Here is a 25,197-nt window from a genome sequence, read left to right as displayed (position 1 = left end):
GCGGAGCGGGGCGGCGCGCGCGCGCAGGCAGCGGGGCCATGGCCGCCCGTCAGCGGGGCCGCGGGGAGCCGGCGCCCTGAGGCGGCGCGGCGCGGCCATGGTGCCTCGAGGAGCCGCTCTGCCGCCGGGCACCCAGCCGCCGCCGTCGCTGTGAAGCGCGGAGCCCCCCCGCGCGCCGGGGGAGCGGGAGCAAAGAGGAGGAGGAGGCGGAGGAGGAGGCGGCGACCCCGCGGGCCCAGGTGATTCCCCACCCGCCGCCTCAGACACGCGAGTGCCCCTCCCCCGCCCCTCAGCGCGTCGCGGGGGCCTGAGGCGCCCCCCCGCCCCCTTTCCCGCGGGGGCGCACGGCCTGGGCCGCCCCTCCGCGCCCCCCGCCGCTCGCACGCGTGTCTGTGCCCGTGTGTGGCGGGGCTGCCCCGACCTTCCCTGTGCGCAGCGCCCCCCTCCCCCCGCCGCGCTGGCTTGCGGCGAGCCGTGCCGGGGTTACTGGAGTTCAGAGGCGGCGGAGCGGCGCGGGGCCCGGGGCGGGATGCGAGGGACTTTCTGCAGCGCCGGGGATGAATGCGGGACTTCGGCGTAGCAGGCGGCCGGCGGGCAATCGGTCGCCGGTTGGCGAGTGTGCGTGCGGGGGGATCGGGGGGGTTGTGGACTTCGCACGCCTCATGCAGGCGTTCGTGTGCAGGCGTTCGTGTGCCCGGCCCGGCGGCGGAGCCTGGCTGGAGCCCGGGGCTGAGCTGCTCGGTGTTGCAGTCCCGACCGAGGTGCTGGCTTCGCCGTGGAGGTTGCGGTGCCCCCCTCCCTCCCTGGGGTCTGCCTGTACCTCCCGGCTGCGGGAGCCGGGCGTGGAGACCCCGCTAGGCGCCCGGCGGAGGCCGGGGGCTGCCCGCCTGCCCGGGGGAGCCCAGCGGTGGCGTGGCCGGGATTCGGGCCGGGGGGAGGAGGGGGGGTGCCCGGTCATTCCCTGCTGGAGTCGGGCCCCAAAGCATATGGTAATGCTTATGTAAGAAGCAGCCTCTCCGTAGAGTGAAGAACAGGGCTTTTTCTCTCTTTCCTATTTTTGTCAGTCGGTTTTTTTGGAGACCTTCTGTAGCCTTTTAAAATAAGGTTTGTGATGAGAATTTGCAGTTTTTTCTGTGATCCGAGAGTAGTTCTGTGCGCTAAGTGTACTTGTGGCAGATGGCTGCTCTTAGAGGGATTCTTTTTTTGGTTGTGCTACCTTTTTGGGGGTGTAGAGGAGGGGCCTGCTGCGTAAAGAATGTGATTGGGGGTATAAAGTAAAAAATAAAGGTAATTTTTTTTTGTTTAATGCACGTAAGTATTGGTAGACATTACAGGCAAAAAGTGCCTTCCGTTTACTAATGAAAAAGGAGCTTTCTGTAATGTCTTTGACTCATAAATATTAGCCATTTTTGATCTCATTCATAATACTTTTTAAGTCTGTAAATGTTGCCGTACTTGTTTCTTCTGCAGTTTTTAGTACAAGAGTTTATGTTAACTTGTTTTGTGGGCTTGGGACTTGGGTACTTTTAATTATATTTGTGTTGGGGTGCGTTACACACACAGAAAAGCCCTTAGAGATCAGACTTGGGAGGGAAGGAAGGGAATAATTTTTAATTACTCTCCTTGATCACTTTTGTAGGTTAATGGAGATAGATTTAAATGTTGGAAAAAATATTTTTTTAAAGTAGGAGCCATTAAGCTATTGCACCCTGTAACTTTGGTTTATCTGTAACCTTGGCTTATTTTTGCCAGTTATCTTAAATAACAAGCTGCCTGTGCATGAGAAACTGTATCTTTTTGTTTCTGTTAGTTTTACTAACTATGGTAATCAGCTGCTCTTTTTTTGAGCCATAATGTCATAGGATTGATGTGATAGGATTTAATTAACACCTAAATTGAATAGCATTAGGAAATAGTTGCCTTTGACCACCATTATGTCAAAAATCTTAGAGAGCAATGTAAAGCAGCTGCTTGTCCACACAGGATTCCCCTTGTTTATGTCGAGTCCAGTAAGAAGCTACTGATGTTACAGCAACGTAATTCTGATGGACGTACAAACTGAGCAACATAGGTTGCGAGCAGTAGTGGGGAATTCCTTCCTTTGGATATGATGGAAAGAGATTAGTCTCTCACTCTGGTTCAGCAGCTGGAGTCCATGGTGCAGATGCAGAAAGGCACATCATGGCAATAAAATGTGAACGAATGGGTGTGTTGTGGAAAACTGTATAAGCCTGCTTAGTGTTTCATGTTGCACTTGCAAAAACATCCTCTAAGCTGTTTGCTAAACTTGAGTTTGTTTCCTCTTCGAAGCCATGCAGATAGCCTCTCTTTCAGTACTGTGAAATTCTTTGTAATTTGTGTGGTGACTTACATTTGGAGCTAAAAATGGATTCAGAGAGTAATGTTTCATGTGGTCATAGAGTGGACAGTTCACCATCATTTTGCTTTTTAAGTGCATGTTCATGTCTAGTGATTTCAATATGATTCAGACTTTTTGCCATTTTTCCCTGCCTTTACTTTTATAACATTTCCTTTCATTTTAGAGAAGCCCTGCTGCTTTATTAGTTCAGTGCTTGAAAGGAACATTCAGAAGTGGGTACTTCAACTTACGGAGTTTTTCTGGAAAAAATTTTTAGTTGCATGTCTTGAGTTTGAATGGGTTTTAAAAGGGAATTTTCTAAGCATTTTCACAATTTGTTTGATCTTTCTGTTGCGTGAGTCTGGTACTGCAGGAAGCTAAGCTGCCTATTTCACAGGCCTGAAAGCTCATGCTCTTTATTTACGTGACTCAAATAGCTAAGGCAGCAACAATAGAAACCTTATCAGTATTGACCTAGAGAAGTCCTGAAAGTCATATTTTAACTTCTTACCAGTCAGGTAACTAGTTACTGGCATTGTAGGTTCCAAGCGTTGGCTGTGTCTTTATCTGAAATGGCTAAAAACTAAATGAGCAACTGTGGAGGATGAAATATATTTCATCCTGGTAACGCATTTGGTTTGCAGGTTTTTTTGTGAAGTTGATGGGGTATACTAGCTTTATTTGCGTGGCTGGTCTTCCTGTGATGCAGCTCTCTGAGGTGGGTTGTCACAGACTGCATCATCTCGGGCTGTCATTAATGCGCTGCGTGCAGGTCCTCTGGGTATTCTATCCTCTGCAGAGGCACTTTGGGATTGCTGCCCAGATTTTCTCAGAATGTGCTGATACAAATGTGGTTAGGCAGGCTTGTAGGTGTAGGCTTGCAAACATGGCTGTGATGGCAAAAAAAAAAAAAAAAAGCTGAATAACTAGTTAATAAAACAAACCTTGGACTGGCAAGAAACAGTAGAGTCAAAAAGGACCTTCGAGCATTTCATTTTGTTGATTCAGTCTGGGGTTTTTTCCTGAAGATTTTACTTTAAAATATTATTTATATTTTTATTTTAATTAATTAGATTCTTGTCTTTCAGGTGCCTAACTGAACTCAGCAAATCTGTGATCTAAAAAACAAGTGGCCCCTCTTAGTGTGACCAGATTTGAACTGATTGAATGCAGGCAGAGCGCCCTTCTGTAGGAATCCACAGGAAGAATATTGCTGCATACCTGGTGGATTTGTTAGCCTTTGTTAACCTGTGTTAGTCCCTCGTTCAGTTCCCTGGTCTTGCCTGCTCATTTTGAAGAATAAAAGGCCTAGGATGTTTTACAAGCTGCCTATAAATAATACACTTGCTGTATAATTGAGAGCATACTAGAGCTGCTCATAGTATTACCAATGTGCTCCAGAAATAAATCTTTAAAGAAAACTTTAACTTCACAGCTCTGCAATACGTATCCTCATTTCTTTAACTGATTTTCTTTTCCTTCATATAAAACTTGCTAGAACTAATGACAGTTGGAAATGTAGATTTTTTTTCCCCTTCTGAACTGTCTCTAGTTTTTGTCAATTTTTAATATGCCTTTAATGTGAATGCATGTTCACTTAAGTCCCTATGAACGGTTAAGAGGTTGACCTAATTTGTTTTGCAGTAAAACTTGTTTTTTGCAAAGTATGTTAGGCATTTGTTTGAAGTGATTAACCTTCGCTGTGCCTTAACTCATAACTCAGAGTCTTGGGTGGGTAGTAATTTAGGAATGAATTTATTTTCTAGGTAGAAATAACAGTTCTCTGCAACAGCTCTATAGCAATGCATACTGTTAGACCAGATGGGAGAAAAGTTTCATTTATTCTTGTTAACTTCTTACATAGCAAGATCGAATGTCAGTTTGCTTACCAACTCTCGTTAGACTTTTAAATTGAAGGCTAAATACTGTTTGATTATTACTTGAAATTACTGAACTACTCAGTCTAGTGAACTACAAAAACTGAGTATTACTGGAAATGCTGACCAGATCTTAATGATAGTGTTTACCGTACACAGCTGCAATGTTTCACTGCTTTATAAGTACACTTGGTATGCTTACTGTATTTGGCCTTCTCAGCAGAAATTTTTGAGTGCTGTCCTTATTAGCCAATTTAAATTGTATGGGAGCAAGACATCTTTTGCTTTCCTTGATGCTGACTGCATGGGAAAGAGCTGTTTTGATGGATCGGTGAGTCATTCTCTGGAGTTCTAGGTGGTTTTTCTGGGTGTTTTGTTTTTCCCACAGACTCATACAGGGAAGTTCTTTTCTAAATGCACCTCTGATAAACCTTTTCATCCTCTTCCTTCCCTTTCCTTCTCTTTGTTTTCTCCCTCACAAACTAATGATATAAAATCTAAGTTTCGGAAGAATGGGTTTCTTCTGTATTTCAAATTCCTTTCTTTTTGCTCCCAAGAACAGGACAGGCATATTAGAAGGAAGGGTTCTAGGGAGTGCACAAATGCAGGTTTTGAACTGTGATACTGAACTTTTCTATAGTTACAGATAGGAGTTGTGTATATTGTTTTGCACACACACACACACCCCCCCCCCCCCCCCCCCCCCCCCAGTTTATCTAGCAAAGTTTACCCTATAGAAAAATAAAAGCCTTTCCTGGTTATGTTTTTAGTTTCAGAATGTTCAGAATGTATCACTGAAAAATAATTTAAGGTGGGAACTAGACTACAGAACAATGTCTGCTTGTTAAAAGATGTATCCAAAGTACCTAGAATTTCATAGATGTGATGAGCAGAAGTTGAGATTGTCTCTTTTGGTCTCTAGTCAGTCTTGCCAAGTGTTTTGGGTTGTAGTCCTGTAGGAGAGTAAGCATCTTGTTCACAGATGTGAAGCTGAATGTTGCAGGATTAAGTCTAGTTCTGAAATTCTGATCCCAACTGGAATTACGGTATCTTTCTGTGGTGATTTTTGGTGGCACTAGTATGAGAATAACTCTTAAATTTGCACACATCCCAGCATATTTCTGTAACTATTAAGTAACTTTATAATTAATGCTTTTCTAAATGTAGAAACTCTACTCTGTTAATGTAATTATGTACCTACTTGGATAAATGGATGCAGATTTCTGCGGCCTCCTGTACTGCTTTAACAGTGAGCATTTTCTGCCTGTGATGTGGCAGATGTATATTTATGTTGGTGCATAAACAACGGTTACACTGGTTTAAGTGGCATAATTCACAGCTTCAGCTGGAATGGTAAAATTTTATGTGATGATAGAACTTCAGAAACGAAACTTACTAAAGGGAAAATGTGTGTTACCTTTGAGGGTGGTTGTGGTGTTGTGTTACTGCTGATCTGTTCTGCTCGTGGAATGAGCTGGGACAGACTTGTGACATTTTTATTCTTTTTCCTTCCTAATTCTACTGTTTTCTTTAAGGCTAACCAGGAATACGCTTTTGACAAAATGGGTATGTCAGGTGAGGGAGGGAATTTTGAATAGTACTGTGTTAGAAAACAAAAATGTTTCCATGAGCAATCGGTTGTGATGGGAAATTTTTAAAACGTAGCTGTGGTTGCACTCACTTAGGATCTGAAGTCTGAAGTTCTTTTTAAGATTTTTCTTTTTCCTATCCTGATTTGGAACAGGGAGATGTTTGAATTCATGGGGAAGAATTTTCGAAACACATACAAGTGCCTTCCCAGTCCTGTTCTTAAGTCCATTTTTTGGCTGTGTACAGCTTTGACCTATTGTCATCATCATTTATTTAAAGGTTTTAGACATTTAATGTTGTGGGGTTTTTTTGTTTTTGTTTGTTTTTACACCAATCAGAATAATGTATTGTGAGAGCTCTTTACAGCATAATGAGCTTAGAGCAATGGACTTTGCTTGCCTGTATTACATTCTGTTGGAACTTGGCAGCAATTACAACCGAGGCTTTATTTAACACATCCGCATTTCTAGTGGAGTTAATTTTAAAGGGTTTCTTATTAGTATTGGATGCTTTGTCAGTCAGTGACAGAATATGCTGCAGAGTTGCAGTTGCTGCTTCTCATAGCCTATCCATTGCGATATAATGTGGTTTTCAAAGTTTGTTTTGCTTTTGTTTTAACAGGGTTTAGAATTTAGATTGTTTTCTTAGATAATATGATGCTGCACTCCTCAGTTCTGTTACACTCTCAAGTATTCCTGTATGAGTTCGGGAGGAAGACTTTTTCAGCTTTATTTGGATGTGCTGAACCTCTGGTAACTTGCAGAATTCCACAGACTTCTAATACTGAATTTGGAGTAATTAAGGAAAGTGAAAGCTCAAGTGAAAATTTCCTTCTTGTCCTACTGTTTAGTTGTTGTTAATGACTGGAAAAGGTTTAACAGTTATGAGCATCTCATTTTAAATCAGGTGCTTGTTGTCACTTTACAGAGATATTTTTATGACAAAGTGAAATCCTGTAAGTCGGTTTCCGCCCACCCCTAAGTCCTGATCTGCCTGGAAAAGTAACCTAGCAAAAAAACAGCAGGCGGCTTAATTTCAGTGTTTTAATTGATTTTGTGAACTTGGCAAAACCAAAGATTTTTGAAAATTCCAGGACATTTAAAATGTTTTGACATGAATTATTTAAGCTGTATACCAAGCATGGGCTTGTAGTTCACTATTTTGCAGCCTGGCAGAACTGTATACAATCTCTGTAGCTCCCAGCTTTTGTTCATATGATACCATATGTTTAAATTCCATCTTTTATTCACACTACGTGTTGAATGCCAGTGTTACATAGTAGCTGTCTGGGCAATACTTTTTATTGTTCATACTAAATATTTGTAGTCTTCTGGCTGACCTTTTTGGGAAGCATTGTGAAATGCTGGTATTGTGTGGGATGCCTGACCTAGTGGGGAGGCGCTTCCTGTGCAAGGGGAAGGATGTGCTGTCTTTGGGGTTTGTAGAGCTGTTGCAAGAGCTCTGTAGAAAGTGCCTGCATTTACATAACTTGAAAAGTTAGACTGTGGGCTAGACAGTGACAAGCAGCAAGCCCGTGCCCTGTGGTTTACTGAGCCAAATTTCAGTTTTGATCTGTTGTGACTTCTTGAGCTGAATTAATTTTATGTCATCGTGCCTTGACAAGTGTCAGTTTGGCTTTGGGTGTGTGTAGGAACAGCATATACTGTGGTAGCATCTTGGCCATAGCAACAGAAATAAAACTTCATATGAGGATTGTGTATGTCTGCGTGTCCATACAGGAGTGAAGATTTCGTAGCTTTTTATATGCTAGGACGTTTCATTTCATGCTGTATTTCTATCTTGGCTTGGTAGTATAAAACTTGCACAACTGCAAAAACTTTCAAAACTTAACACAAGGACAGTATGAATGAAGTCCTGTTTAAAAAGTGCAGTTCCAAGTGCAGATTTTTCTTGTTTCTTTGGTCAGGATGCAGTTATTTCCAATTGTCCCCCTAATAATTGGGATAGGTAGTCTTTTCTTAAATCTGACCTCATCTGGGAACAGATTGTGCTGTAGGTGATTGGTTTTACTTGTTTGAATGGCTGCTTGTGGATAAAAGCTTGTTGGATCATTCCTACCTTGGCCTTAAATGCTTCAGCTGCACTTCCCTAACACAGTGTGTATAGTTGATGCTTCACAGATAACAGCCTGGAGTGGATTCTGTTCCTAGGATGGGCAGGTGGCACGTGGTTAAAGCAGCACATTTCCTTTAGGGCTGTCAGTGTCAGTTGAAGGCAGTGCTCTGACAGGATGTGGAAACTGATCCTTACGCTCTTTGAAATGGTCCTGTTGGTGACTCAATCTTGTTTGAGATGCTGTTGTGGACCAGCATTTTTTTTTTTCTCTTTAAAAAAAACAAAAGCACTCTTCATTGTCTTACACCATCCATCATCTCTGATGGCAAGCTCCAAAATTAAATTACCTTCTAATACTCTGGAGTGAAGATATGGTCTTTTGTTTGTATGATTCCTTGCGGTGAATTACCTTAAAATGAACAGAACAATTGCATTATTAGTCCTAATCTTGAAAACACATAGCCCTCAAATTCCATAAATATATAAATTTGTAGAGGTTACTGAATGCTGTAAATTATTTTTTTAAACCTTAGATACTGGAAAACGTTATTTAAATTTGTACTGAAGAATTGAATCTAAAATGTTTTAAGAACTCTTTAGTTGGTGGTTATGTCATTTGAGAAGCATAGAAATAGTATTAAGCGAAGTGGAAGTAATCTCTGAATTTTGTTGGTGTTTGCCTTCTAAAGCTTATCGTGTTAATGTTTAGGTAGTACCTAGTATGTTGGGTCTTTCAGCTGTGGTTTTGGATGCTGAATTAGTGCATGTAAAAATGAAGGTTTACTCAGTGCACAACCTTTGACAATTTTTGTGTCATTAACCACCCCACCCCCATTTTACAGTATCACTGTGGAAAAATTGCTAGCAAATTGACCTTTATATAGCAAAAATGGAAGCTGTCCTGTCTCGATTTGAATTTAATTCAGTTGATTCATTCAGTCATTTGTGGCCATACAGGAAGCCCCATTCATATGTTCACAGAGCCTAATAGCTGTTTGTACAGTGAGATTGATCTGATTACTCTTCTCCGTCTTTTGCTACTTACAGTTTGCTGCCAGTTCACAGAAAGGGAAGAGAATGGCTGCAAAGGAGAAGCTGGAGGCAATATTAAATGTGGCCCTAAGGGTCCCAAGCATCATGCTGTTGGATGTCTTGTACAGATGGGATGTCAGCTCATTCTTCCAGCAGATCCAAAGAAGTAGCCTGCACAACAACCCTCTCTTCCAGTACAAGTACTTGGCCCTTAATATGCATTATGTGGGTAAGTGTACATGTATTCAAGAGAAAACGCTGCTGTAGTAAAGACTGTTTTACTTACTACAAGAATTTTAAGAATTCGGTAATAGCATGATAATACGTTCATTATGACAAATAGCACAATAATATATTTATTACTGTTCTGCTTAAGGGGCTGTTTATGTTAGCAGTAAAGAAATCCTGTCTAGAGTCTTCTACTGAACTTTGTTATTTAACCTTGATATTGTAAATAGAACAAACTTGGTGTTTGGAAACACGATTGATGCCCTGAGAGAACAGCACAATGACTTTGGCTTGTGTCTGACTAATCGGAAAGCTGCTGTGAAATGCTGTGCAGACAACAAGTATTGTAACTTATATCATTGGCATTAAACAGGAGACTAGGGAAAATGTTGCCTAGTTTGGACTGACCACAGCACCAGAAGGTTAGCTTTTACTGCTGCATGAGTATGGCTCTTCAGTTTACAACTGTATGAACCGTATATATGCTGTGAGTGGGTTAGAGCAGGTAGGAAGTCCTTGTGTTGCAGATAAATGGACAAAAAACCTCAGGGAGCTGAGGTTTGAACCTTGGCCTGCAAGTCTAGCTCTGAAATGCTAGATGTCTGGTTATAGGTGATGAAAGGATTGATGTTCTGGGACCTGCTCTCCAGGTGGGTATGTGATTCATCTAGTGACTGCACATGGGGTTAATTAGGGATTGGATCCAGACTGTTGAGGTTGATGGCCAACGACGGTCTGCTTGAGTAGCGCCTAGCTTGAAGAGAAATGGCTAGCATATAATTATCCCACTCTGCAATGTTTCTTCCTTGTAGATGGCTTTGGGGATAAAGCTGTACTGCAGTCAGCTAAAGGAAACGCCCTTTAGTTAAGTAGTTAAGAGGACTGTGGTTTTTTGAAGTAGCATGCATGTCCAGGTTTTTAATCCTGACTGACTAGAGTGTTGCCATGTGACTTTTCTTTTTTTAATCTATCAAATGGCTATTGTCTGGAAATTATATACTGCCATTAAAAACACGTGCGGCTTTGTTCTGGCTCCGCTCTACTCACGCTGCGATATTAGTGTACTTTTAGTGCAAAAAGCTGGTGTTGCAGTTCTATGCCCTTTCCAGATGTTTGTGAGAGTACTTGTTTGTTGTTGGTGAATGTGACACAGGACCATGGTGGTATGTAAGTACAGCTGGCTTTCTCATGCACTTCTATGCACACAAGTACCTTTTAGGAATTAGTTTATTAGATCAGTTTCTAATACAGAACTAAACAGTTGTGCACTAGAGTATCAAGATGTCAGTGGGTAATTTCCAGCTGTAACATAGCTCCTCTTTATAGTCATTTGATAACCCTGTCCTCACTTCAGTACATTGAGATACACCAATATCTACAGAGAGGGTAGGTATTGTTACCAAAGTATTTTTCACCTGGATGCTACTTTAGTACCAAACCAGCGGATTCTGACTTTGTGTCGGTGTACAATCACTCAGTAGTTCTTAAACATTTTGCTTTCACAATATTGAGTGTCTACTTCTACTACTCCAACTGGTAGTTGCTGACCAAGAAGGACTTCTAAATCATCAAACAGGTTGCTTGTTTTAAAAGATTTTTCAGACACTTTTCAGTGACAAAACTTTGCTAGTACTTTCCAAATAAAGTTAGGTTGTTTCAGTTCCTTGGTGTTTTTTTTTTGTTTTAAGCTGTGTCAGTGTGACGCCGGGCTAAGTCAATTCACATACAGTTTTATATAGATTTAATTGCATCAGTTTACAGTATAACTTTAATTAAAATGACATATCAAAAGATATGAATTGGATTAATAAGGAAAACAAAGTACTTTTCCACAAGTTTAAGAATTTAAGCTCCTTTTAAGATATGTTTTGATATTTGAAGATATGGGGGAAATTAACTGCCAGTGTATAATTTAAATAACAAGGTCCCATGGATATGTTTCAACATGCTAATTTGTTCTTTCTAGGAAGAAAGACCCTGTTTCACTGACAGGAAACACAGTATCAGCAAATGCTGTGGCAGTTTTGCAATATCAAACAATCACTGAATTTCTAATATAGGCAGTGTAAGATACCATATCATAGAAGTGCTTCTAGCAGCTTAGGAAATTGGGTACATCTATCTTGGGCATATGCTCAAGGAATGATTTGATTAGAGAGCCATAAAAACCAATGAACTCTACCAATCTTGATATAGTGAATCTTGTCCTGGAACTAAAGATCCAAAGTTGAAAATTTGCTCAGAGCTGAGGGTTGCTAGGAATATCTTTTCTGTTTAAATGCACTCGTTTTCTTCCATCCATTTAACTTAGAAGTTTGAAAAGCCAATTGTTTTGATCGAGTGAAGTGATGTATGTTAGTGTGATTCACATTCCAGTTAGCAGTACTGGGAATACAATAAAAGCCTCTAGCATGCAATTTGTCCTTTGATACAGCTTTTCCCTTTCATATCTTTTCATGAAACAGCCCTTATCTGCTTTAGTGAAAGAAAATAATCAGTCCCGATAAGTGCTCAACCGCAAGTTCAACTGCATGAAATTTAACTAAATATGCATAAAGCAATGCAAACAGCTGAGATAAATTTATAGTTAGAATCAGTGAATGTAAACAGATCGATTTCATATAGGAAAAATGGCAAAGTAGTTTTGTTTACGAACTTTTATCTGTCAAATGGTACTGTGGTTACTCTTTTGGCAGGCATGAATGGCCTGCAGTAGTCTTCAACGTGCACTTCAGCTTTTGTGTACAAAGCTTGTGTTATGTTGTTTTATTTCATCATAATACTGTTTTTCTGCATATGAATTGCCTTCTAGAATCGCCGTTAAAACTGTTCTTCACTTCTGAAAACTTTTCTAGGTTTGTCAAGTGTGCTTAAAAAGACAAACATTAAAAAACTTAAGCAACAATTTGGGAATATCTCTGGCTGAAAAGTTTTTGTTCTGTGTGTGTAAACTCATTCTTGATGGTCACAGGATCACCTCAAGATTAAAACTTGATTGATTGCACACAGATGGAAGTACTTTTGGTACAACTTACAGAATACTTGCCAGATAATTTATTGAAAACTTAATTTAAAATTAGTAGAGCTGCTTGGGATGAAAAGAAGTACTTGATAATTTTGTTTGTTTTCCATATCTACTGGGTATGTACTTGCCTGTGAAAACAGGCAAGAAATGGTTAAAATGGCATTACAACCCAAATTCAGGTGCACATGCTAGCAATAGTTGACCAGTATTGAAAAATCCTGAATTATAAGCCTTATTTGCAAATGAATTTGCATTCTGTATGAATGTAGTTCTGAAGTGTTCAGGAGTATCCTGTCCGTAACCACTACTGTACCAGGACACTTTTCCAAATACTCCAAGTCATTCTATATTAAATACTAATTTTTTTGGTAACCCATTCAGACAGTCTGACTGAAGAGTAGCACGTGATGAAGTTGTGGCAGTGTGTTGTATTACTAGATGTCATTCTGACAGTTGATAGGCTGGCTGTAACCAGGTAGAAAGATCTGCGGGAAAGAAGCTTAGAAAGCAAACCAAGTTTTTTGGTCCACAACTGCTATAGGTATGATGTGGTTTCATTAAGACTTCATTAAAATAATTTTGTGTAGATTTAAAGTTGCCTCTCCTTTGGGAAAGATCTGTACTAACTAAAATGGCTTTTATCTCAAACCTCTATGTAGGGTAGACTAGCACACTCTGCTACTGCTAGACTTTAGTGCTTTCTTCTGCGCTATAGAGTAGCTCTAAGACAGTCACTGTTTTTCATTCTTTTAATGAAGAAGGTGGAAACAGTTAAAACCACCTGATTTCCCCCAATGAAGGGCAAAGCAGTGCTATTTGTCCTAACTGGTAAGTACTCTGAGCTACATGGGAAGAGGAAAGTCACCAGCTTAACCTGTAATCGTACTTAGACTTGGAATTTAAGTCACTGTCATGCTAGATGCACAAAACTGTACTAAATACATAGTGGTTTTGTACCTAAGAATAAAAATAAGAGCAGTTTCCTATCTTAAACTGTATTCTTCTTTGTCATTACCAAAAAAGAAATTGCTGAGAAAAAGTAAGGATACTATTTAAATACTTGGAATAGGTGGAAGGTGTGTCATTTTTCACAACCCTGCTTGTAATCACAGTTTCCTGACATGTGTGGTTAAAACTTGAGTTGCTTTGTCACATCACTTGCTAGGTGTGAACTGCTTGTTATGATTGCTGCCTTTATAAAGGGACTTGAGGGAGGAGAAAACTTCTGAACTTTCTGCCATCATGTGTTTGTGGATTGCTCCCTGTGTTGGTCTGCTCACTTTTCTTTAAGCTCTTGTTTATTAATTAGAAGCTCTTTTATTGGATTGCTTTTCTGTGGTGCTGTTTCTGTTAAGAGGAAAGAAAGATACAGTACTCTGATACAAACACAATATGAAGGGCCACGTGAAGCTTCAGTGTAAGAAGAAACAAACTTCCCAAAATTGTGAGGATGTGTGACTAAGTGTGTAAATACAGTTAATGCATACAAAGATGGGCTGCTACTCAGATTTAGCATCTCTGGGTTTGCGGTCCCTTGTCTTCTGCCTCCCTCCTGCCAGCAGCATTTAGATAAATGAGTAGTAGGACTATTTTCTGAGCGTCGCTATTTTGAACTGTAGCTATTTTTAACCAAACGCAGTTTTATGACATGGACTTGGTCTTTATTTCTTTAAAAAAAAATTACTTGCTAGGTCTTCATATTCTCTTCTTGGAGAAAATGGACTGTATGCTGCAGTTGGTAGACACAGAAGAGGGTGGGCACTATGCTGTGCTCAAAACGTAGTGTGCCCTTTTTTTGCTTCCCAACTCCAGAGGCTTTTATTCCTATACTGCTTAGTGTTGTAGGCTTTTACTAAGCAGTGTCCTCAGCATATGAGCCCTTTCTTCAGATAAACTTGTTATCTTTTTGGCAACCTACATCACTTTTTTTTAAAAAAAAAAAAAAAAAGAAAAGAAAAGGCAATAGCAGCTTGCTTGAAAGGAGACACTTTAAATTTTGAGGTTCAATGGACTGAATACCAGTCTCATGACAACATGGCAATTTGTGTTCATAATTTAGAATACATTTTGACTGTTTATTTTTACATTTCCACTTCTGTGTCCTTTTCCCGTATTCAAGTTCTCCATGGTTGTAATTAGTCCCAGAATTCTGATCATTAGATAACGCTGTGTTATAGAAACAGCCTATGATTCATATAACAGAACTAGAATCAAAAGTCCATTTTATTTGGTCAGACAATGCTGCAGATCTCTGTAAGAAACTCGGTTCTTGGATTTATTTATACATAGTGCCCAATCTGTTACGCATTTCAAAGTTCAAGAAACAGCTGTTGAAACTGATGGCAGTACCCCAGTAATGAGTGAATTCTTTTGTTGGTATTATTTTCACTGAGATGTGCAGATGTTGATAACAGGATTTCTGATCTCTATTTGTAGTTGCACTGTGTTGTGACTGGGTAAATACTAATTTCCTTGTGTACAAGTACATTTGGACATGTGCTTTCTCAAATTAGAACTAATTTTTTCAGTGTTTTCTGAAGGGCAAAATATTTGCCACATTATTCACTCCAAGAAACTCCGTACTTTGAACTAACACTGGTTAAGGCAGCTCTGGCTGAGTGGGAGGGTGAGGAAGAGGTGTGCCTTGGCATCACCATGCAAAAACATCACTCCTCAAAAATGCAGTACATCTTAAAGCCTACTGTGCTTACGCTGCCTTGAACAGGTATTCAGTTAGCAGTGGTGAGACAGGCTAGATGAAAGCTACCCTTTGTGCTGGTAGTACTGGTGCCTTGGTAGCTGCTTGGGACTTGGGATTTTGGCATTAGGTGCTCTCTGAATGGCTTGGCTTCTAGGTTTATTTCAGTGGAGTGAATTTTGCATGAGCCATGTGTTGGAGCCACATCTCATGCAGAAGAGGTCATTCTGCATGGTGGCAGAGGTTCTGTGTGACACTGCCTTTTGTAATGGCAGATGAAGAGTAAGTCTCACTCAGAAAGATGGCTTAGCTGTCCCAATCAATTCAGAAGACCCCATTTGGCTGAGTTATCCTTCAAGGGATGCATAATATGCATTAGGTGTGTACAAGAGCTTATTGTCTCTCCTTTTAAGTGACTTAAAAGAAGTGGCTGTTAGGGTTCCTTCTGGCCTTGAGCTAGCCAGCCTTTCGTGAAGAGGCCATAGAATCTTCTTGGTAACTTCTGCATCATGTCTTTAACTGTCATGAGCTCTAAAGTGTATGTTTTAGAAATCCTTCAGTCTTGAAACGTATGTCTATGATTTAGACATAGTTTATTAAATCTCTGTGTAAACTGTTGTGTAACCAGTGTGGGGATTGATTATCCCGAGAAGTAGACATATTGAAAATAAAAGTGCCAATTGTAGTTATAATACTTCTGCCATATCAAATGCAGTCTTTCAGAAGTCTGTGCTGTGTTATTTTCATGTTGTGGCCAGATAGTTGTCTGAATAAACTAAAATGAGGGCAGTGAAGCGTTAGGCTGAAATGACTAACTCAGTAGTGCACTGATCCTTCATTGAATCAGGAGAGACAGGAGTTTCGATGGTATTCTGTGGCTCACAACTTGCTACTTCACAACAAGTTGCTTTGCAAGTCATTGTAAGATGGGCCTTTTGCCCTCATAGAATATAGCCAAGTGGGAAGTTAGGGGCCCCCCAAATTAATTTCCTGGTAGAATCCAAGCAATTGTGCTATTACTTTCTGGCACTCCAAGATACGGTGTGGGTTTATTAAGGAATGTTACAAATTCTTTCATGTGCGAAGTTCTCATTTTTAGACTAAACCTGCAAGAAACTTGTGAGTAATTATGTGAAGTGGACACAAGGGATCTGTAATCATGCAAATGAGCACTAGAATGTTTCATAAAGAGGATGAGTTGCAACTTTGATCATGTTCCAGAAGCCTCCCTTGTATGCAGTGTGTTGATAAAACTCAGACACTTGAGTGGCAAAGAGGTAATACAGGGTGAGAGAAACTGGGAAGCACCTTGGTGGTGCACAGCTAGAGATTGCTGCAAGGCAGTATGTGAGCTGCTGCTTACTGTAACAATGAGTATTGCACAGTGAGAGGTTTTCATCTAGCTGAATCAACAAGTTGTAAATGAAGTCATGAGCTAGTTAATACACGTGTTCTTGTCTAGCTTGGCTTTTCTACTTACTGTTTTCACAGTTTTATTTTCTCCAGTGGGGCCTAAATCTGTACCATCTTGCACAAGAGGCACTAGAAGTTCTCTGCTTCCTTGTGCTCCTGAATAGGTACTGACTTGGGGGGGTATCTCTGTGTTCCTAAGGTTGGCAGAATGTATCTTCTGTAGTGCTCTTTATAGCTGGAAGCCTAAAGGTGCAATTCTGTGTCTTGGTGTTCTGTCACTATGTGCCACTAAGACTTTATTCAGGAAAGAGTTTATTCTTTCTTGTCTTATCCGCTTTTTAAACATGCGTTAGAACAGCTTCTTTACTGGGGCAGGAATTGGGCTTCACTGAGCCTGTTGCTTACACTAAAACTTGTGAAATGTACTTGGTGAGTTAAAAGTGACAATAACCCCAGTCCCAAGAGTGAAAATAGCATGTAGATGTAAAGCTCAAAAAGCTTTGGATGGAAGTGGGCGTTAGTTACTGTTAACCCATGTCTAAAGGTTACCCAGCAAGATGACTGTTTCTCAAACTGTAAATCCATGGGCGTGGAGAATCTCTCCAAAGACATATAAATGTTCTCAACATCGTGTTTTCTTCTGACAGAGGAGGTGCAAATGAAAACAGTATGTAATGATTTAGATGAGAAAGCTACTGTGAGAAATTTCATTTCATGCTGCTTTTTTTTTTTCAAAGTAGAATCCTGTTTATTACATCGTTTGTATGGGCAAGAACAAAGGGAATAGAATATTACTGCTAGTATGTCTGAATGTGAGCTTGTCTTCCTTTTCTTCGGCAATGAGGTGGTTTGGTAATGAATTATTTGCTTGCTTTTTTGTGGAGGGGAGAGGCACTGCTGATAAAAATGAGGTTGCTACCACTTTGGGAATAGGGCTTTTGCAGCAAAAATGCAAATATTGCAGTATGAAGTGTGTTGAAATCTCTCTCTTATCAAGTCACAAGAGGGAACTGTAAAGAGTGAAATGGAACTACTTCAAATGTCTCTCACTTTCCCCTTCTTCAAAATCTAACAATTAGACAAATGGCTGCTTCAAAGTGAACATTGAAATTCCGACCTAAACTCATGAGCAGTGCAGCTCATTGCTTAAGCTACTGCAGTAACCTTGGCTGTCTTGTGCTATTTCCCTGTGCAGTGTTACAAGCATCTGTGCTGTTTGGAAGCCTTCTGTTTAAAAGGCACAGATATGACAGTAGCCTTCTTATGTTTTGATTTGTACTTAGACTTTTTTCCACTCCTTTAATGTCTCCTGATATATTTTAGTTAAAGTTGTGCTGATGTAGAAAAGGATGAACTTCAATCACTTCTAAAATATTCCTGTGCAACATGGCTGGGTTGGAGTGCAGTTACTGCCCTCGAAAATGTCTTCCTTTTACAGAAATTATCCTAGCACCGTTCAAGTACCTCATCATGTGGCCAGGGAGCAGACTTTCATGTGATAGAATAAGGTAGAGGAGATGGCAGAGCTTAAGTGCAGATACAGTAAACAGGTATTCTTAGACTATTTATAGAGTAATAGAGGAATAAAAGAATGCATAATAAACTCCATTTAGTTCTCCACCTGAAGCTGAGTCATGGGCTACAGTCAGAAGGAAGGGTTTAGAGAGATTCGACTCAAGTGCTAGAATGATACATGGTTGTGCCACGTGGGTTGTTCTGCAGAGAGTTGTCCTTAACTAAGCTATCAAGGGAAGGTGGTGAATACATCAGGGACGAGGTGTTAAAAGTGTCTGCAGATGGTGTGAGAGCTGCTGGAGCTCGCACATGATGCTGTGGTGTGGTGCAAACTAGTTAAATGAACTCACGGAGATACTGCTGAGGGGTTCCTGCTCTTATCATTTGTGTGTTTGGTAGAAGGAAAGTGGTGAACAGAGAAGATGAATTCTATAAAATACAGGTGTTTGCTAAGAAAACTGATGATGTAGAAAATCTGCTGTGTTGTATTAACCAGAAGCATGTTAATTCTCTATAAAGCCATTGCTAGCAGCTAACTCTGATAGTGCTGTGTTTCAGGCCCCTTTAAAAAGCTCAAAATAAAAATCACAGAATCATAGTATGGTTTGGGTTGGAAGGGATCTTTTAAAGGTGGTCCAGTCCAATTCCCCTGCCAATCAGCAGGGACATTCAACTACATCAGGTTGCTCAGAGCCCTGTCTGTCCAGCCAGACCTTGAATGTTTCAGAGATGGGGCATCTACAACCTCTCCGGGCAGCCTGTGCCAGTGTTTCACCATCCTCATCATTAAAAAATTTCTTCCTTATATCTAGTCTGAATCTGTCCTCTTTTAGTTTAAAACCATTACCCCTTGTCCTATCATACTGGCCCTACTAAATGTCTGTCCCCATCTTTCTTACAAGCCCGCTTTAAGAACTGAAAGGCCTCAATGAGGTCTCCCTAAAGCCTTTGCTGCTTCAAGCTGAACAACCCCAGCTCTCTTAACGTTTCCTCACAGGAGGGGTATTCCATCCCTCTGATCTTTTTTGTAAATAATCAAATGGATTCTGTACAGAAACTAGTGGTGGTGACTTGTGTGACACCTCATTTTAATCAAAGAAACTATCGATTGTTTTGGCTTTTGAAAAGGCACTTGCTCAGACAAATGTGCAACTTGTCACATCTAGTTTATGAAACTACTTGAAAGATTATCTTCTATATTAAATACATAAATTGTATATTTTTAGAAAGGTAAGTAAATAGGCTTTGTCTGTCATCACTCCTGTCCTCTGTTGTCTCTGTATTGATCATTGCTTGGCATCCTGTTGGTCTGATGCCTTTTTTCAGAGCACGCTTTGAGTTACCTTCTTGAACATCGAACTATTGGTGCGGTAGGATATTACAGAAGTGGCTTACTGAAGGTGGCAGATACTAAGTAGCTTTGAAATACTTCTGCATAAATACTGACTGTCAAATATTGGAACATACCCTGTTTCCAAGCTGTTTCATAGTAGCTGGTTGTCCCACTACAAGTGCTTAAACTAGAGTTACATTATTTTGTTAATTTATACGGTGAGCTTTTTAAAAATACTTATCTCAAGTTAAAAAGGCTGTGCCTAGTGTGGCTGAACAGATGGATGGAACTTTAAATGTAACCTGACTAGTATAGCTGTAAGTGTCAGGATAAGTTCTTCTACAGTGTTTTGTTCTTAGCTGCAGGGAAGTTGTTAGCTGTTGCTGGGTTTTTTCCTAAAAGGATTTCAGTGCCAGGCACTTAAACTGACCTTCAGAAAGATCGTGAGTGCACTGTATTGTGATGGAGAGCTTGGAAATAAAGATTAGTAAGGGCACCATGTGCTGGGTTTTTGACCTGCAGTCTGTCTGGGAAAGGGGATGGATGTGTACCACCCAGTTGTGAAGTGGACTTCAAAGTACCGCTTTAAGAATCCTAATGAGAGCAGGTATGAAAAAAAGGATCACTATTCTACTTGTCGGAGAGGCTGCCAAGCAGCCACGCTGTGGTTTTGAAGAGTAAAGCTGTATCTGCATTGGGTCTGTTTCCACAGTCTTACTAAATGCTAACAAGAAGTGAAGGGGCTGCTGGTGTAAATGCCTGCAAATCCTGGGCTGTGCCAAGTCTTGTCCTCCATCTACGCAACACTGATAGCTTGAATATGCTTTAATGTTACTTGTCTAGAGAGCAGCCTGTGGCCCCCCCATCTCAAATTATGGGCATGCAAAGTGTCTTTAAATCATTAAGATACAATGGAAGAATTGTGTAATGCTAATCATCTGTGTCCTTTGCCTGAAGAAAAGGATTTTTTTTTATATCAATTGACTGAGTTTGTTGTGTAGATAGGCTTTTTTCCCCCTGCTACACTGAAACTTGCTTTCATATGGAAGAAGAGGAAGACCTAGTAGGTCTGTTTTCTCTTTGTTGCATAGGCTATGTTAATTAAGTGTTGTTTAAAAAACAAGTCCGCTTCTTGGCATCTAGATGTAATCTTACAGAAGCTGGTAAGCTATCTCTGTTCCAGGGGAAGAAAAAAAAAAAGCGACAGGCAGCCTTTTTGTGTGCTTTGTGTTTTCGTGAGAGGAAAATGTAGGTACGTTAATTTTAAAACCAAATGAAAACAAAGGTAGTTGAAGAGATATGAATAATTTGAGTGTTAATTCACATTTTAAGAAATTTGGGGTTAGATAGTATCTTTTGAAATTTCAATTTCTGCTTTTTGTTACAGGTTACATCTTAAGTGTTGTTCTCCTAACTTTACCAAGGCAACACCTTGTTCAGCTTTATCTGTACTTCTTGACTGCACTGCTGCTTTATGCTGGGCACCAAATTTCCAGGTAAGAATAAATTGATTAATTTTGTTAGCTTGGTTTGGGAGTTAGAAAATTAACTGGTATTTTGTTAATATCTTATATGAATAGGATAGGCCTGGTTTTGTGGAGGCCTTTTTTCAATGCCAGACACCTAAACAGATCTGTTCTTGTTGCTGTTCTTTGTCTTGAAAGTTTATGGAATTAGATATGGAGTCAGGTAGTTCTGGTGTATTTTCATTTGACTTTGAAGGAATTTCAAGCTACTTTTCTGTGGAGTGTAACGTCCACTAACCTGAGAGAGCACTTACCACAAGACGGAGGCCTCTGGTGTAGCAATCTTGAGTTACTCAATGGCTTGATTAACATGCTTTCAACACTAGAGCATTTTACAAAGCTCATAGGAGGTTACTTTTAGTATCCTGGCACACAGGATGAGAGAGAAAATAGTGACGGTAGATGGCAAAAGTAAAGTAATAGTGGAGTTTATTCTTAAATTTATCTTTGTGCCATGTATTTTGTGATGAAAACAGACAGGCATTTTGGATCTAAAACCGAGCACAGGAGTCTGGAGAGCACTTTGAGTTGGACAAGACAAAGTCAGCTATCTTTGGCTCCAGCTAAATACGTTGAATGCCAATGTAAACTCTCATACTGACAAGATTTTTATTTCAACCCAAGAGAGTGCCATCACATTAATGGCTTTACATGGGAAGTTTTGAAAATACAGACTTGAGCCTGACTTATTTTAGTGCCTGCTGATGGGAAACATCTTAAAATGTGCTTTTGATTGATTGAAGTGGTGATACATTATTTCTGCATCAAAATTGTTGTTCCAGAGTGTTTGCTGGAGTATCTCTTACTGGGTATGTTGCAGTTCAGGGGAGTATTAATGAAGGTTTTGTGGTGACTGGAATGTCACCGTTGTGGTTGTGAGAGTTGCAGTTAATGATTTCCTGAACGGGCGAGGGTGCCAGAGAGGAGTTATGGCCTCCTATTGCCTGGGTAGGAAGGAAAGAGGGTTTTTTTGTCATCCTCAGGAGAGTCCTGAGTTTTTATAGATACAGTTTGTGGGTGTTTCCTATAGGGCTGAAGGCTTACTTGTTAGAAAAAGCAACCTAAACGTTGTTTCAGAACTTGTGTTGAAATAAAAACAAAGCTAGTAACAAATACCCATCAGATACAGGGCTTTGGTCCAGAACATTTACAACTAGAGATGTTTATGCCATTCTGGATCTTTAAATTTGTTAAAAGAAAGTGACGTAGTACAGATTTTTGTTGATACATTAAGGCGTAGCACTGTGTTTGATTTTAATAACTTTTATGGGGTTTTTTCTATGTAATGTTTATTGTGACTTCTGTGTGAGGTTTGAGACTTGACAGGCTTCATTGAAAGGTTAGATAACTGTTGCTTGGACTATTTGGCATATTCGTACTAAGCTTTCTCTATTTGATGCTTCTGGAGTGAGTTAATAAAGACTTTAATTAAATCTTGCATGAACTGGCACAAAAAAAATTATATTTAATTAAAAGATGTCTTGGATTCAAATAGTCCAGCAGTATTCCCTAGCTATTTTGCAAAGCAAATGTAGTTGCTAACGGTTTTCGGTGAGCTTACCCATTCCCCAGACATAAGACTGACTTGGTTTGGAAAGAAGCACTGTGCAAAGGGTTCCCAGCAGCAGCCTTTGTATAATGTGGGGAGTGACACTTGCATTAGCTTTTCAAAAGAATTTTTGAATTCCGTTATTTTTGATATTGAAAATAAAGTGTAACACACAAATACAATGTTAGTGGAGCTATTCCTTTTATTGCCAAAGCTATCCAATTCCAAGTGATGTTTCTATTTTCAGCAGACTGATCATACCAAGACAAATAGTAGTCACGTGTGAAGTGTCCTGAGTGGTTTTTGTTAATAATTCTGCTTAGAGCTGAAAACTTCCTGTGAATTACTTGCATGCACTACCAGTTGGGATGCTATTTAAGACAGATGAAGAGGTCTCATATTGAGGCCAGTTTGGTTAATGCAAATTATAGAACAAGACCAGAATCAGCTGGCACTTGTGACTCTGCAGTGTCCTGGAAATCCTGAGCTGTTGAAAGACTTCAGCTTTCAGTGCTTTTTTTCCACCCCAGAAATAGCTTGCGGTTCGGCTGCAAGTCTGGGAATAAGATCTGAATTCTATAGTTAAGCTCTGACTTCAGGCTTCCAGGTCTGAGTGACCTTGACAAGTCATCTAACTTCTTAAGGGTTTGTTTCCTTATCTTCAAGACTGAGAATTAGCTTAGTGTGTAAAGATTGATTAGCTGATGTTTGTGAACAGTTGCAGAGTCCAAGAAGATGGCTACATTTGTATGTAGCATGTTAACTTGTCAATTTGGGTGGGGATACTACACTGTCCCTTTATGGAAAAAGGAGAAGTCTGCTTTAAAAAACAAAATCCTGCAGCTTCTGACAAGGAGAATGGATGCTGGTTTTATTTTATATGTAGCTGCACAAATGTCTTGCTTAAAGGGATCACATTTCTTTCCCCTATTTCCAGCAATAAAATTTGGAGAAATAAATGAGGTAGTTATGCAGGAAAAGAAATGATGCAATTGAACACACTGTTAATGCTAAAAAAATTGAATCTACATTATCTTATTTCATGTTTTGCTGTTTTGTTATGATTGTATTCCAAGTGTTGAGCCTCACAGAGCTTAGATGAAAAGACTCAGGAGGGGAGGAGGGCAAGAGACTGGATTGTTTCTTATGGATAATCTTAAAATACACTTAATTTTAAGGTGGTTTGTAGACATTTAAAGCCTATGAGAGTGTGTTTGATGTTGACGACGGAATTAATCCACCAAAGTAAATGTCAGCAATGTGAGTCAATTAGGTCAGATAACCACTGTGCCTTATGTCAGTCAATTACAAAGCATATTTTTAATAACTGAAGAACTTTCTGCACTTTCAATAACAAAAAATGGTCATTTTTGAGCTCTGTATCTCTTTACCTGTTCAGAGTAATGTTAGTCACGGCTGTCTGAGTGTACGTTAACAGTCCAGTAGTTTGATTAAATGAGGCTGGGAGTGCATCTACAGAATGAAAAGCAGGCAGTGTCATCTGAGCTTTTTTCTTAGATCCTAATTTTCTAAAGTAATAACGTAGTTTCAGTCGTTTCATTAACTAGTAAATAATCATTTTAGCATTCTTGTTTTCTTACATTTCTGCAGTAAAGTGAACAATTCTCAAATGTAAAAGCTGCAGCTTAATACAGCTTTAATTGATCAAAATTGAGTGCAGGCACTTGCTCTTCTCAGCATCTTGTATGGCACTGCAGCTGTTCGAGGCCTCTTCTGATTGGCATCTGTGCCAAAAGATCCTTGTGTTTGTACTGGTAATAAGAGAATCATTGCTTTGACTTTCCTTATTCAGATAGCATCTACAAATACTGTTTAAAAAATTTAGGAGATCTTAAAGCATTGCTTCTCTGAGCTGATAGGCCTAAAAATTAATGAGAATTACTTAAAAGAATTAAGCCAAGTACAGACCTCCATGCAGATGACTGAATCAGATAAAGAACAGCAAGAAATGTAGCTTGAAGGAATCTGGGCCATCTCCATGCATGTTCCTGGTGTTGAGGAAGCAACTGTAAATGCAGCTTTATTGGTATGGCTTAGCTAAGTTGTGTAAGGTCATCTTCCTACAGTTGGTATCCTGTTTCCTAACAGATACAGAAGAAACTTGATGATGTCTTTACTGCTTTCATTCCAGTAGTTTAGAAATAGCCAATGTTTATGCCTTAAATGTGAGGATGGAGCATGATATTGCTAATACAAAAAGCCATCTTCAGCATGTTGCAAATGGTGTTAATTTTTTCTCCCTTTGTAACTCTGATGGCTTATCCTGTTTGTGTTGCTAACGCTTTCAGAAAGTGTTTTCTGAAGGTTCATATAAAAATAAATAAATACCCAACTGTGTCCCGAAGATTACATCTGGATGGGTGTTGGAAGGTGGAAAAAACACTTGTGATTAGCTATACCTTGATAAAAAGGGGGAAAGTTCTATCTAGAATCAGTCATCTTGGGAACCTTTTCAATCCTCGTGTGTTTTTAATTGTAGGTTACAGTCTAAAGAACCCATTTCAACATACCTTGCATACACTATGACACTTGAAAAGCTGCAGTGAGTAGGCAGGGCTGTCAGCTATGAAGAACAGGCTTTGAAGTGTTTGTTTTAGTACTTTGAGATTTATGTCTTGAATTCCAGAGATTTTTTTTGCAAATGAAATTGTGAATACCTTAGCTTGGCTTAGCAAGCTAATACTAGAAGAAGGGTGTATTTCCACATTTCTGGGAAGAAGCGAATGTTTCCAGTAGTACTGAGTTGTATATTTTTCTGCGCTGAAATAAAAAGAGCAATCTTTGTATTGGTTGTGGATTCCAGTACTTTGACTGCATCTGTTCCAGCAAGTGTGGCTTGCCTCACTGATATAAATAAATACATAATAAATGAAGTTCCATGCCCCTTGAGCAAACAGACTCCGCTGGCTCCACGTGGGGTCAGATGAAGTGTGTCTGTCTGGCATTCCCAGGATG

At 39.9% G+C, this 25,197-nt stretch overlaps 1 protein-coding gene across 3 annotated transcripts in view; it reads left to right on the top strand.

Moving 5' to 3' along the window:
* RNF145 (ring finger protein 145) overlaps positions 1-25,197 on the top strand; it is a 52,427-nt gene that overhangs the window by 7,151 nt on the left and 20,079 nt on the right. The window contains exons 1-3 of one of the 3 annotated variants that reach the window (XM_040602849.1): positions 7-239; positions 8,950-9,163; positions 20,534-20,642. In XM_040602849.1, coding sequence (XP_040458783.1) covers positions 8,980-9,163; positions 20,534-20,642 — 293 coding nt within the window. In that variant the 5' untranslated portion in view covers positions 7-239; positions 8,950-8,979. Of the gene's footprint in view, positions 1-6; positions 240-490; positions 619-8,949; positions 9,164-20,533; positions 20,643-25,197 lie in introns of those variants that run through there. The other 2 variants (XM_040602848.1, XM_040602850.1) reach the window with 2 other exon arrangements.

Source organism: Falco naumanni, chromosome 8 (genome assembly GCF_017639655.2).
Source record: "Falco naumanni isolate bFalNau1 chromosome 8, bFalNau1.pat, whole genome shotgun sequence".
Lineage (NCBI taxonomy): Eukaryota > Metazoa > Chordata > Aves > Falconiformes > Falconidae > Falco > Falco naumanni.
The sequence above is the reverse complement of the archived record's forward strand: the minus strand, read 5'-3'. Positions and strand labels throughout refer to the sequence as shown.